Source organism: Stenella coeruleoalba, assembly GCF_951394435.1.
Source record: "Stenella coeruleoalba genome assembly, chromosome: 7".
In the NCBI taxonomy this organism is placed as follows: Eukaryota; Metazoa; Chordata; class Mammalia; order Artiodactyla; family Delphinidae; genus Stenella; species Stenella coeruleoalba.
The window spans coordinates 114,068,353-114,082,992 of NC_137153.1; the positions used below are offsets into that span (position 1 = coordinate 114,068,353).

Sequence of the window (14,640 nt, forward strand, 5' to 3'; positions counted from 1 at the left end):
CCACCTGAGCCTGGGGGTAAATTTGACTTGGTAAATTAAGCAGTACAAAATGCAACGGACAGCAGTGAAACTGCTCATGGTAAAATGTGTCACTGACTACAAATTAACCGAAGAGTCAAATCCCGATAATCAGTAAGATACAATACAGGCACAAACCTGACAGTGAAGCAAATCTTTATCAAAAATTGTTCATGGGAAATAGTTCATCTCAATGAAAATAATTTTAGTAAAATGGAAATGGAAAAACTTGTAAATTATTTAACTGCACTAGAAAGAAAATTGGTCAAAAAATTAAATTGCCTTAATGGAGTTTGTTCCAGAAAACACTTGCTCAAAGGGAGTTTATCAGTGTTGTTATAACCCTAATTAAAATGCTGTGGTCTATGTATAGGGAGTCCAGAATCCTTGGGGTCAGAATGATGCGGCCAAAACATCAGTGAGGTCAGCTGTTAGGCTCTGTGGTGCCCTGGATGTCTCCTTCTGAGACCTCTTTCCCCTGGAATATCTTGTTCCCCATTGATTCCTCGTCACCTAGCACAGCACTTGGTCATGGTGGGTGTTAGGTGAATGCCTACAGAATCAACAAGCCTTCCAGTAAGCCTTAAAAGGCAGTTTCTGCTTTTAAGAGGAGGAATCGTGGCACAGGATTTGGCACAGAGCGAGTGCCTGAGTATACGTTGGATGGATGGATGGATGACTGAGAAGGGTGGATGGGTGGGAGATGGGTGGATAGCCCAGCAGGTGGGTGGATGGAGACTTGCGTGCATGGGTGTGTGTGTGGATGAGTAGATGGAAACAAAAGAAACCTGACCTGTCTATCTTCTTTAGCCCAACATTCAAGGCCTCTGGCTTGACCCTTCTCCTTTCTCACCTAAGCTCCAACCTTTCTGAACCACTGTCTCCCTAACCCTGAAAATGGCCTCCATTTTCTTCATGGCTTTGCTTTTATCCAACCCCTCCCTCCCAGAACGGCCTCTCTGCTCCTCTGTCCCTGCCTACCCAGAGCCCAGACACTGGGACTGGACATACTCCTGTTCGCATCCCAGCCAGCACTTGCCCCTTTCAATTATTTACACTCTTTATAGCCCCCTCCTCCAGGAAGTCAGTCCTTCTCCCCCACCCCACTGACCTTACACTTCCTCAGGCCCTGTCCTGGATCGCTCAGCCCTTCCTAGGTCACAGCCTTGGGCCTGGCCTATTCTGGCCACTCAGGACCCTGGAGAGAAATCCAAAGGCCTCTACATCTTGTGGTGTGTGGGGTTTCTTATCTTGCACCTGTGTTTTCAGCCCCTCATATCTGTACCTTCAGCACCCCCAGGCCCAGCCCAGGTCATGAGCCCACAGCGCTAAGCTAATGAACCGAGCAAGTGCAGAGTCATTCCAAGGGGCGGGCAGGGAGGATGAGGCTGAGGCAAGAGAGGGCTTCAAGCACAGGGAAGTCCAGGAAGCCAGGAGGCGAGGCTGGGGGGGGTGTGCTCTGAAGCCCGTCCCAGCTTCGATCCCAGTTCTCACAGTTCTGAGCGGTTGTGTTAACCTCTCCAAGCACCACTTTCCTCTCTTATGAAAAGAGTGCCAGAGCCCGTCTCTAAGGGGTCTTATGGGGGAGGAGTATGTGTGCAAATAAGGCACAGGGCCTGGTATGTAGGAAACACTTAATAAATCTTAGTAAGTAATAATAACAATAATAATGGCTGCTAGGACAGGAATAAAAACGCAGACATAGAGAATGGACTTGAGGACATGGGGAGGGGGAAGGGTAAGCTGGAATGAAGTGAGAGAGTGGCATGGACTTATAAATACTACCAAGTGTAAAATAGATAGCTAGTGGGAAGCAGCCCCATAGCACAGGGAGATCAGCTCGGTGCTTTGTGACCACCTAGAGGGGTGGGATAGGGAGATGCAAGAGGGAGGAGATATGGGGATATATGTATATGTATAGCTGATTCACTTTGTTATAAAGCAGAAACTAACACACCATTGTAAAGCAATTATACTCCAATAAAGATGTTAAAAAATAATAAAAATTGATGTTTCAAAAAAACAATAAAATAGGGCTTCCCTGGTGGTGCAGTGGTTGAGAGTCCACCTGCCAACGCAGGGGACAGGGGTTCGTGCCCCGGTCCGGGAAGATCCCACCCCCCGCGGAGCGGCTGGGCCCGTGAGCCATGGCCGCTGAGCCTGCGCGTCCGGAGCCTGTGCTCCGCAATAGGAGAGGCCACAACAGTGAGAGGCCCGCGTACCGCAAAAAAATAAATTAATTAATTAAATAAAATAAAATCAAACATAGAAAATTAATAATAATAATGGCTGCTGGATTTGGCAACCTGGAGCTGGTGACTCAGTGAGAATGGGGGAAGGGAACCTAGGATCAGCTCAGAGGGGTTTGATGAGCAGGTGGGAAGAGAAGGCATAGGGCCTGGCTCATAGTAGGTGCTCAGTGAATGTTGATGGATGAGTGAATAAATTAATTATCAAATGAATGGAATTCACCAGGGAAGGGCAGAAAAAAGAGGGAAGAGCATCAACCCGAGGGTTAATGAAATGATACAGGTAAAGCCCTTAGCTTGGGGCCTGGCCTGGAGCACATAGACCTCTGCTGCTGTAGGCCCTGGCTGGAGGGCAGGAAGAGGCAGGTGGGGGATGATCAGAGGGGCGTGATGCTCCACCTTCCACCTGCCCTGCACCATTGATTGTCTCTCCCTGATGTCACCAAGAGAGGTCTGGTCCCTGGAGAAGCCCCAATATCCCCAAATGGAAAAGCAACTCCTGAGGCAGAGTCTGGGCCTTGCCCCTAAACCCCCAGGGGTCAGAGCCCCAAAGGTGAGAGACTAGTTATCAGGTGCCACGCCACGTATAACTCACTCTGTAGGAGTGTGTATGTGTGTGAGCGTGTGTGTTTCCATCCTGGCAGCTCCCAGTGTCTCCAGCCCAGGGCCTCTCTCTGAACACCAGACTCATACGTGCAACTGCCCTCTGGACACATCCACATGGCTGTTAGAATTCAGCTCAGATGTAACATGTCCTGAACTGCACTCCTGACTCTCCCCTCCCCCACCTCACCTCGGTCTCCATTTCATTTAGTGGCAACTCCATCCTTCCAGTTGTTCAGGCCCCCAAATCTTGGACTCACCTGTGCCTCTATCCTTTCTCTCACATCCTCTCGTGTCCCTGTCTGCCTTCAGAATGCATCCCAGGTAGGGTGACTTCTCAGCACCTTCCCTGGTCTAAGCTGACATTATCTTTTGCCTGGATTATTGAGATAAACTCCCAAAGCATCTCTGGGCCCCCACACAGCTGCCTGAGGAACCTGATTAAAATGCAAATCAGATCACACCCCGCCTCTGCTCAAAACCCTCCCTCCAAAACCCCACGTGACCTGCCCCCCCCCAGCTTCTACCTGCACCTCCTAGCCCCTTCCCCTGTTGCTCACCTGCCCCAGCCACATGGGTCTCCTTGTCTTTCCTCCAACACCCCAGATACACTCAGGCCTCAGGACCTTTGCACTTGCTATTCGCTCTGCTGGGAACCCCTTTTCCCCAGATATCTCACTAAGGCCTCTGCCTGTTCTTTCTAAATCTCCTGGCCACACACACACCCTGCCCCGCCCCGTCGCTCTTCTTTGCCTCTTTATTATTCATCATTTTTACCAATTGTTACACTCTGCTAGAGATCTATCTATCTGTTGCCTGTCCCTCACCCTTTAGATTGGAAGCTGGGGGGGCGGGGTTGGGAGAGACTGTCCATTTGACTCATTGCTCTATCCCCAGCCTCCAGACAGTGCCTGGTACGTAGTAGGTGCCAAATAAATATGTGTGGAATCACCGAATGTGTGCCTGCCTGGCCAGGCTGGCCCCTGGATGGTACCCCGGGCTCCCAGCTGGGCCTGTCCCTCCCTGCCCCTGACCCGTGACCTTGAGCCCCGGCTGCGGGCTCCCCGACAGCGCCCCAGGCCGGGATCAAAGGGCCTTGGAGCCAGCAGCCCCGCACAGCTGGGTCTGTGCGCCCGCGGGAAGCGCCAGGGCAGCCCTCACGGCAGGCCGGCCCCGGCGCGGCTAGGTTGCGGAGAGGCCCGCGCGCCGGCGGCCGCCGGTCCCAGCGACCGGCCACGCCAAGCATTCCAGCCGCGTGATTGACGCGCGCGCACCGGGGCCCCCGCCTGCGGCTCCCGCCGCCGCCCGCCTGGCCCGCCGCCGCCGCCGCATCAAAGCAGATGTTTGCAGCTGGTTTGAGTTGGATCCCCATCAACAGGCCCCTTTTTGTCTCAAAATAAAAACCAGCTACGCGCGGAATGATAAGGACGCGGCAGGCACGTGGGGGAGATGTCAACGAGTCGGGGAGGGAGGCGGCCAGGCAGCTCCCTCTGCCTGCTCTCACCGCATCAGCTCCTGCAAGTGACAGGCAGCCTCCAGCAGCAGCAGCTGGACCCCCAAGAGTGTCTGGAGTCCTGTCCCCTCGGCTCCTGTGAACTCCAGCTCATCTCTCAACCAGCATCATCATAGACGCCACAGTCCCAGGAGCCATACTAATACGAGCCACCTCCTGGGCACTTCCTATATGGGGGCCTGTCCTAGTGCTCTGCGGCCACTCCATCCCGGGATCCCACGCCAGCCTGTGGAGGTGTGGCACAGAGAGGGCAAACACGGGACCATGATCACGTTAGGTGGGGATTGTGGTCCGAGTTTTCAGACTGGAAAACGGGTTCAGAGAGTAGAGGTGGCTGGCCCCAAGGTCGGGCAGCTGGTAGGTGACAGAGCTGGGACTGACTCTTCACACCATTCTTTCTGCCTCCAGGACCAAGTTCTTTTAACTCTGTGTCATGTCACCTTTCCCGGGAAGTCCCCAGCTCTCCTCCAGATTGACTATCATGCCTTTCTATGCCCACCACAGCCTGCTGAGTGTACCCCGTCAAAGCACATGTCACGTTATGCCAGCTCCCATGGGACGAGATATGATCTGACTGTTCCCCAAACATCTTGCACGAGCCTGGCACAGAGTCAGACTCCTTGGGTGTTTGCTGGGTGAATCCGTGAAGGTGTGGACGGTGGGGACAGAGGGCCTTCAGTTCCAGGTGCTAAGCCTCGTGGTCCCCATGGAGGGAGTGCTTCCAGGAACTGTGGGACTTGGGCCTGGAGAGGCCCTAAGGGAAACCAGGTCCAGAATCTCCCTGGTCCCCAGTGTGGCCCTGGGGGAGGGTCTCACAGAAGCTCATACCTCAGGGAGAACTCAGACCCAACGATGTGATGGGGGCTTCAGACTTGAAATTGGAGGTGCAGAAGAGAAGGTTCCAGAGCCTGCACTGGGCACCACGTGACACTTAGACTGGGGGGCGAGAGGGACCACACACCTGCCGAGATGCCCTCTGGACTAGGCCTTCTCACATCACCAGGTGAGGGAAGGATTAACACCCCCATTTTACAGAAGAGGAAACTGAGGCTGACCCAAGGCCACATAGCTGGTGTTGGAGATGTGGAAAGTCACACCTCTGAGGACGAGGATGGGGGTGGGGGGCTGTTAAAAGGGCCCTTGAATGAGCAGGAGAAGGAGGAGACACAGGACAGAGGGTCTAGTTGGCCCACCTTGAGTCAGGTGTCCAGGCCTGGCCCAGTCACTTAAAGGTCAGGGAAGTCATTTTATACCAACTTGGCACTCCCAGGGCTTTCCCTGTGAGCTATGGATGCCAGTGCAGTGCGGATGTTGGGGGTGTTACTGCAGGACTCCCAGCCCAACAGGAGTGATGTATAGAACTTCGTTGACAAAAAATTGGGACACTGGATTCCGGGTTGTTTAGCTGTGGAGGGGGCACGGGAGGGCAAGTTCACTTATCTTGTTAGCTGGTAGTATTCTAAGACCCCCCCAGAAGCAGAGGAGCCAATATTCTATTGTCCTACCTGGCTGCCCATTTCATTTCTCCCAAGGTTATTCATTCACTCAACAAATAGTCACTAACCACCAACTCAACGCCGGAGCAAAGGGTAGGGGATTGAATTAGACCCAGTTCCTTATTTCTAAGTCAGTGGGGGCTTGAGACACACAAGTATCTGGATCTGTGGGTATCAGGGAAGGCTTCACAGAGGAGGTGACAATTGAATTGGGTCTTGAAGGATGAAGAGGAGTTCAAGGAGAAGTAAAGGGAAGGGGTTGAGAAGATTGGTCGTAGAGTCAGTTGGAATTTTAGGTGCTAAGGAGGCAGGAAGGGACTTGCTGTGTTCAGGGAACAATGAGAAGTGTGGCAGCCGTAGCAGAGCATCTGAGGCCAGGTGTGACAGGGGTAGAGTGGGGCTTTGAATGCCATGATTAGATCTTTGGGCTTATCCTAAAACTGTTGGGAGCTCTTGGACTGAGAACCCAGCAAGAGGCTACATAAACTGTAAAGTGCAGTGATGGGGGTCTGGGAATGGCAGTACAGTGAGGAGGAGGAGGCCGAGGAGCTTCTACTCAGCAAGGATAGTGAACTGGTGCTTGGACAGTCTTGGAGAGATGATGACAGTGATCATGATCACCACGTGTTGAGCCTGGGGGGATGTGCCCAGGCCATCCTCCCCACTGGACAGATGGGGTCACTGAGGCTCAGAGAGGAGAAGGGACTTGTGTAAGCTTCCAGTGCAAGGAAGTGACAGAGCCAGGATTCCAAGCCTAATGAGTGCTGTGTGGACTCCAAGATCTGGGGATGAAAGCCCGTGAGGAGAGGCTGGAGGGGCCCCGGGACATTAGGAAACCAGTTTTATCAGAGGTAAGAGAATCAGCTGTACTGCATGTATCACTGCAGGTGTCAGTGGTTTAAGAGAAATTAATTAATCATTTTGTAATCCACGTTCAAATGCTCCCCAAAAAATTGGCTTTCTGAGTTTTGTTTATTAGCTTTATGAGTTTAATAAATTGAGCATTAAATAAATAAGCCAATAAAAACTCAAAGGAGATGGAGACATGTTGTCGTAGCCTGGGACTCTTTAAGAGGACATCCCGAAAAAGGTAATTTCTTAAGCTGCAATCACAGATGATCCTGGGGGAGGGGGAGATGTTCAGTTTGGTTTAAGAAACTGGGTGCTGGGCTTATGCCAAGTAATAAGAACTCGGGGTGTTCAGAGCCTTGAGGGCAGACAGACGTGGGCATGATACTCAGAGCAAAGGGCCAGGGTAATTGATGAACAAAGAAACATTTGGATGCACAGAGCAGGGAGGGAGTATATGGTGATGCTGCCATGTGACCTTGAACCTGCCCTCTGCATCTTCCTGTGCTCATCTGTGAAACGGAGATGGAAACATCTTCCTTTTAGGGTTCTGTGAGGACTTAATGGGGTGATGCAGTTAGATGTTAACTGAGCTCAATGATATTAATGAGACAGACAGAGAATTGAGCCAGGAGTGCTCTGTCCAGCCCAGGCCAGACAGAAGCTAGAAGGATGGATCGAGAACCAGGGTGGTCATGAGAAGGGGGAATGGTTGGGACCTGCATCAGGAAGGCTGCTCCCAGGGACCCCTGGGAGACCCCAGCGAGGATAATCAATGAAAGCATGTTGGACTCACGTGGAACAAGAGAAAGGCAGAAGCCTGCTCTCGTGGGATGCCTTCTTCACGCCAGCACAGGGCCGAGGGCTTCACATGCATTCAGCTCTCCCAACAACCCCATAGGTAGGTACCATCATTCTCATTTTACAGATGAAGAAATTGAGGCTCACTATCTTGAACAAAGTCACACAGGGAAAAGTTATGAAGCCAGAAGGGAACCCCAGGCTGCCTGCTTTAGCCTCCTGCCCCCCACACAGCTCCCCTCCCAGGTGGTCCTGTCTCCCCAGGGCAGGTGGGTGAGGCTCCCACAGACCAGCTTCCCACAGACCAGCTTGGGGGTGGGGACTGACTTGCCCTGCCTCACGGGCTGAACAGGGCTATATTGGACGGTTCAGCATTCATTCAGCAAACATTCACTGCTCACCTTAGCGTGTACAGGGACTTAGGCTCAGCACTGAAGACACAGAGGTGACCACGGGGAAGGTGCACCTGGAAATACGTAAAGTGCAGTCGTCAGGAGAAGTATCTGAGACTGGAGAGGAGAAGGGGGCTTCCTGGAGGAAGGGATGCCCAAGCCAAATCCTTCATAAACAGATATTCGCCAGGCAGAGGGTGGGAGAGGGGGAATGGCGTTCTAGCTTGTAGTCACAGCCTGAGGAGAAAAGGGTCGGCGGTTTACATGCAAAATGGGGAGGGGGTTGTGTGGATTGCCAGCAAGCCTGTGTGTCTGTGTTGTGGTCACGAAGCTGCCGTCTAAATTTGGAGCTTCTGGATTGGGGGAGGAGCCAGGGCAGGGGGATTGGCACCGAGAGGGCAGGGCAGCTAGAGGGAAAGCCACAGGGAGCTCCCCCCACCCCCGGCCAGAGCTTCGGAGCTGCCCCACAGCACCCTATCGTCCCCTGACCCCGGGGCCTGCCCCATCCTGGCCTCCCAGCCCAAGGGTGGGAAGCAGCAACACACCCATCTGGAATCCCCAGGCCAGCTGGGGAGTGGGGACTGTTGTCCCTATCTTACAGGTGAGGAAAGTGAGGTTCAGACTTGCCCAGGGTCACAGAGCCGGTCAGGATGGAGAGCAGGACGAGGGCTGCAAATCCAGTGCCCTCGATGCTTTCCGGGCCTTTCACATCAGGCTCTGGAGCATCTCTGGGGCAGGAGGGGAAGGGAGGCGGGGTGGCCCGGAGCTTTTCAGCCTGAGCAACTCTGCATCTCTGGTCAGTATTTGCAGCTTCTGGGCAGCATTCACGGAGAGGCCCGCCCCAGCCCCCAGTCACTCCCTCTGTGCTCACAGCTTTATCCTGACAACTCACTGCATTTTCACACTGAGAAACAGGCAGTGTTGCTGAGCCCATTATACAGATAAGTGAGCTTAGAGAGAGGAAATTACTTGCTCAGTCACAAAAGAGCAAGTGGTGGAAACAGGCATTGAACCCGAGTCCATCTGATTCCAGTGCCACCCGCCTGTAGCTGGGGCTGCTTCTCAATGGCTGGTTCCACCGATCCTTCATGGTGGGAGGGATCGAAGGAGAGAGTGGGGGTCTCGCAGAGGAGGGCACCCCGCTGGCACCCCAGCCCCTCCCACGCATGCAGTTGGTAGTTCTCACCCTGGCACGGTAGACAAAGGCAGCCCCATAATTGGGAGCGAGTATTTCATGCGTCCCCCCCCCGCCCGATGTTTTATTGGGTGGAGAGATGCTTGGAGACCAAACGAATGGCACATTCTGTTTATAAAGTGTGCAGTTTGTTTTATTTCCCGAGTTTTTGCAATCTAGATAACAGATGATGCCCCGAGTGGCTGGCGCTGCCTCTGTGATGGCGGCACGGAGGCTTTGGAGAAGTATTAATAATAGATTGTGTTGATGAGTTTGGAGAAAGTAGCAATCGACCCCCTGCTGCCAAGGCATTAGCGGGGCTGTTCTGAACGAAGCCTGCATGGTGGCAGCGCCTGCAAATGCGGGTCACACACCCCTCCCCCCCCCCCCCCCCCCCGCTGCCCCCTCCCACTGACTAAGAGGGCCTCCTCTCTGGGAACCGCCCAAGGTGTGCCAACCCAGCCTGGGGCCCTGGCCCTGACATGGTGACACAGAGATGCAGCCATTGCCTGTCCACCCGTGGGCCACAGAGGCCAGGCTGCAGCCCTTAGTGGGGCTGCCAGGTCAGGAGGTAGAGTGTGGGGAGAGGGACAAGGAGGCAGTGAGAGGGGCAAGGCAGAAGTGTCCTCCATGTCAGAGCAGCAGGTTCTGCAAACCTGGCTCCTTCCCTAGCCCCTCGGCAGAGTTGGAGGGCCAGCCAGATTCCTAAGGGCCTCTGCTTAGGGTACATGGACAGCTGAGTGGGTTGCACCCTGAACAAAGGTCTCCAGCCAAAGGGCCAAATTGGAGCTGCATCCATGTCATATACCGTTGTGAAGGCATGCACTGTGTGGGCCAGTGGGGTCCTGTCTGCCTGAGCCTCTGCACCCCCTCAAGCCTTCACTCATGGCCTTTTCAAACACTGAGGCCTCCTTGAGGATCAGGTGGACCTCTGTAGAACTGGGAGCTGACAGGGCCATGTGCCATCACTCTGATGTGGTACTCATTCATTGAATTAAATGCTCAGTATCATTGAATCCTGACAACAGCCCTTTGAGGGAGGTCCTGTTGACATCCCCATTTTATAGTAGAGGGAACTGAGGCCTGAGATAAGCATAGAGGATGCCACCTCCCCCAGACTGGGGCATCAAAGAAGGCTTCCCAGAGGAGGTGGCATTGGAGTTGGGCATTGCAGGATGAGTAGGAGTCTGCTGGCTAGACTAGAGGTGGGTGGCAGGGGTTGCTGGGGTGTCCCCAATTTGAGTGCCCTGGCCAGTGCCAGGGCAGCAGGCAGAGCTCGGAATGGCCCTGCCCACTGCGTCCCACCAGCTTGCCGTGGGCGGTGCTGATGGCAGCCTCGGGAAGGGAGGCAGGCCGAGAGCCTCGCATTTATGGCCATTTCTGTTCCAGAACCGATTAGTAGAGAATTGCAGCTGTAATCTGTGCCTGTGATGGCGGGCCATAAAGAGGGATGGGATGTGCACAGTGCTCCCCAGGTGGCGCCCGCAGACGTGGCCCGGGGACGTGGGGAATGAAAAATGGTTTTAATTCCCTCCCAGCAGCAATAATTTGATTCTTCATAAATTTTTCCATCAAAGTGTTGTTCCCACAGAGCAGGGCACGTGACAGGGATCGGGGGCCGGGAGGAGCGGTCAGTAGGTGCAGGCAGAGGCGGGGCCCTGCTGCTCAGACTCTTTCTGCACACTCGCCGGAGTCACGAAGACCCCTGCCCCCACCCCCAGCTTTGTCTCCGGAGATGGAAGATGGATCCTCCCTGTCACGGAGGGACTGGATCAGGCCCGGGAACAGAGACGGCTCCATCATTTACTCCCACGTGACCCTGAGCACGTGACTCTGCCTCCCAGCACCTCAGTTTCCTTATCTCTAAAATGGGATTAATATTTCCTGCCTCATAGTGTTGTTGCAAGGATGAAACGCATTTCTGCATGCAGAGCGCTTAGAAGAGCGGCTGGTACACCATACGTGCTCCGTGAATATCTGTTCACGGTGTAGATTCCTAACCTAAGATGAGGGATAAGCAGGTGGTAGCCAAGGCAAAGCCCAGAACATGTTGAAGAGCCAAGGTGATGGTGCTCTGGAGAGACTGCAGGCTGTTCCATGGGGCCGAAGCCTCGGGGAGCAGAGGGGTCAGAGAAGAGGCAGGACTGTGAAGGGCCTGAGTGCCAGACTCAGGAACTTGAAGGTTCTCCGGAGGGCACTAGGGAGCCATGGAAGAGTCTGGAGCAGGGAAGCAGCATGATCAGATGTGTGTTTTAGACAGATCCCTCTGGCTGTCATCCTGGAGGGTGAGTTGAAGGGTTGGAGAGGCCAGGAACCCAGGGAGGGCACTGGGGCAGCCCTCAGGCAGGAGAGGAGGGACCCAGGCTGGGTGATGGGCTGGGTAAGGCTGGGGATTGCTTGGATGTGGGGGAGAGAGGCAGGGGCAGAGAGGAGGAGAGCCGGTGCTAGAGTAAGGGTAGATGGGACCTGTGGGCTGCCTGGCCTTCCCCTCAGGGCAGGGGCCCACCTGGCTCCCAGGGAAGGCGGAGGCTGAACCTGCACTCTGCCCTCTAGTGGCCACTGTGTCTCTAAGCGGGAATGACCCTGAGCTGATGCTCCCAGGAGAAGGCACCTCCGGGCAGGTTGCCCAGTGCAGTGCCCACCATGAGGCCGCCAGGGCCCTGTGAGCCAAGGGGGTAGGGCTCCCACTGTCTGGCTCTGTGCTCAGGGAGGGCCTCTCCCACTTGGGCTAGAGGGTCAGCGTGGCGGGAGGAAGAGGTGCTTTGTGGGCAGTGCCTCTGGGAGGGACCACTGAGCCCAGCCAATGCGCCCACTCTGCACCTGCAGGCTCTTCGCGGCCAAGTGCAGCGGCTGCATGGAGAAGATCGCCCCCACTGAGTTTGTGATGCGGGCACTGGAGTGCGTGTACCACCTGGGCTGCTTCTGCTGCTGCGTGTGTGAGCGGCAGCTACGCAAGGGCGACGAGTTTGTGCTCAAGGAGGGCCAGCTACTGTGCAAAGGTGACTACGAGAAGGAGAAGGACCTGCTCAGCTCCGTGAGCCCCGACGAGTCCGACTCCGGTGAGCTGCGCCTGGAGCTGGGGCAGGCGGTGGGGAGAGCCGCCCCTGCAGGAGAAGCCCACTCGTGACCCCAGGACCTGCACTATACACAGACACTGCACCCACATCCGATACGCACACGCACTGATGGGTTCAGTACACACGTGCACATGTGGGGTGCACACAGACACGTGTGCACAGCCTCACAGGTGCACGAATGTACTTGGACACTCACACACACAGGTGTAGGTGCATGTGATCACAGATGCACACACACAAGCACATAAAATGCATGTGTGGATACCCATGCCCAGGAGTGTAAATACACAGACACATGTCCATGTGTAGACATGTGCTTACATGCCCAAGCATGCAGAAGCCCACACCCATGTAAACATGTGCACGCACGCCCCAGCACACTCACGCAGTGAACACCTACGCGTGTGGCTGCACACGTTCATCCACGTGCTTACATGTACTGTGGCTTGCACACACATGCTGCCACACCGCCTGCTCTCGGGCCCACCACCCTCCCCCTGCTCTTATCCTTGCTGTGGCCCCCCCACCCCGACAGCACAGCATCCCAGGGGTCTCTCCCAGCACCGGGCCTGCAGGCTGCAGGTGTCTGATCTGATGCAGCCTTTCTGCATCGCCCCCCAGAGCCTTCAGCAGTGGGGAGCAGCAGCCCCAAGCTATTCCCTTTTTTCCCCGCTGCATGGGGAGACTGGGGCCCTCGGTGGTGGAGGGAGAGACTCCATTTCCCGGGGTGAAGCCTCCTCTCTACCCTGCTCCAGCCCCCAAAAGACTTTACCAGTTTGGAGCCCTCCTGGCAGGAAGGGCAGGGCCAGCTGGGAACAAGTCTTAAGGACGGAAAAGTCAGGGAGCAGGCTGGCACCTTGTCATTCCTGGGGGTGGCGAAGATGGACTGGAGCAGGGGGCGTGGGGAGGAGGCGCCCTGATCTGCCGGGCCTTGTGGGGAACCTGGAGCCCATGGTCACAGGACCTGCCCACACGAAGGAGCGCTGTCCCTGCCAGAGTCTTTGGAGGAGGTGTGAGCTCCCACCACCTGTACCTCTGTCCATCCCTGGGCAGGGCACCACGGCGGCCAGGCTGCCTGGGCTCCTGTGGGAGAGCAGAGGCCAGCCAGGTGCCATTGGCACGTTCACGCCAGGCCTAGGGAGGGGTTCTTGGAGGGAGGTCCCCTCCACAGGGGTCATGCTCAGAGGAAGATGGTCTAGGAGAAAGGAGACCAGTTCAGACTCGGGGTCAGCAGGAGGCATGGGGGGTGGGAGGGATGCTCTGCTATCTGTGTGGGGCTGGCATCTCTGAGACCCACAACTCGGGCATGGAAGTGGGTGTGGGTGTGCCTCCGGGTGAATACACACGCTTCTGCACGCACGTGTGTGTCTGTTCAGATGTGTACATGTCTGTATGTCCCTGCCTGTGAGCATGCACCTCTACGTGTGTGTGTGTACGTGTGCACATGTCATGGTCACAAGTACTCCTGTGTGAGAACGTCTGGAGTGTGTGTCTTTGCCCATCAATTCTTAGTCCCTGGAAGCTCCAAGGAAGCAGGCTCCTGGTAGCCTCCTCTCTGGGCCGTGAGGCCCAGCTAGTGCTGGGCTAGTGCCGTGGGAACTGGTTTTCCCAAAGGCTGACTTGCTGGGCTGGGGTCTGCCAGGCACCGGAGGCCAGCAGGACAAGATGGGTCCCAGGCAAGATGGGTCAGGGGAAGCCCAGGGCCAGAATGAACACAGATGCCAGCATCTCTCCTCAGGTGGGCCATGGGCCTGATGAGGACAGCAGATCGGCCACAAGTGAGCATCCTATGCTCCCTTCAGTGTGTCCAGCCACATGTGTACACCTGCGTGCTTCTGCAGTGCCCATACCTGTCGCCACGTGGGCCTGTATCTCTACCATTCTGAACGTGTACGCATCTGAGTGTGCAATGCACGCGTGCCTGTGTGTCTCTGCCTGCTCACCAGGGTGCCTTCCTGTGTGTGTCTGCCTGTGTGTTGTCAGCAGAGCAGGTCTGGGGGCCTTGGTTCAGGTCTCCCTGGGGATCCAAGCTAAGAAAGTGAGGAGTGTGTGCTGAGGAAGGGGACACACAGGGCCTGGATGGGAGATGAGAGACTAGATAGGCAGGGTCTATGGGTCAGGGGAAGGGGGTGGTCTTTACCCCGAGGGCACTGGGGAGTCGTGGCAGGTGTTAGCAGGAGGTGATGGGATCCCATCAGGTAGCAAGTTGCCTGAGGATACAAGGCTGACAGGCTGGGGTGTGTCCCCCACAGTGAAGAGCGAGGACGAAGATGGGGACATGAAGCCGGCCAAGGGACAGGGCAGCCAGAGTAAGGGCAGTGGGGACGACGGGAAGGACCCGCGGAGGCCCAAACGACCCCGGACCATCCTCACGACGCAGCAGCGAAGAGCCTTCAAGGCCTCCTTCGAGGTCTCCTCCAAGCCCTGCCGGAAGGTGAGGGGCATCTGGGGTGGGGTGGAGGCTGACG

At 55.5% G+C, this 14,640-nt stretch overlaps 1 protein-coding gene across 2 annotated transcripts in view; it reads left to right on the forward strand.

Annotated features, from left to right (window-relative positions):
- The window catches only part of LMX1B (LIM homeobox transcription factor 1 beta), a gene marked incomplete at its 3' end in the record, with an annotated part of 79,691 nt that overhangs the window by 61,961 nt on the left and 3,090 nt on the right, over positions 1-14,640 (forward strand). For both annotated transcript variants that reach the window (XM_079926939.1, XM_079926940.1), the window contains exons 3-4: positions 11,922-12,154; positions 14,425-14,606. In XM_079926939.1, coding sequence (XP_079783065.1) covers positions 11,922-12,154; positions 14,425-14,606 — 415 coding nt within the window. The remainder of the gene's footprint in view (positions 1-11,921; positions 12,155-14,424; positions 14,607-14,640) is intronic.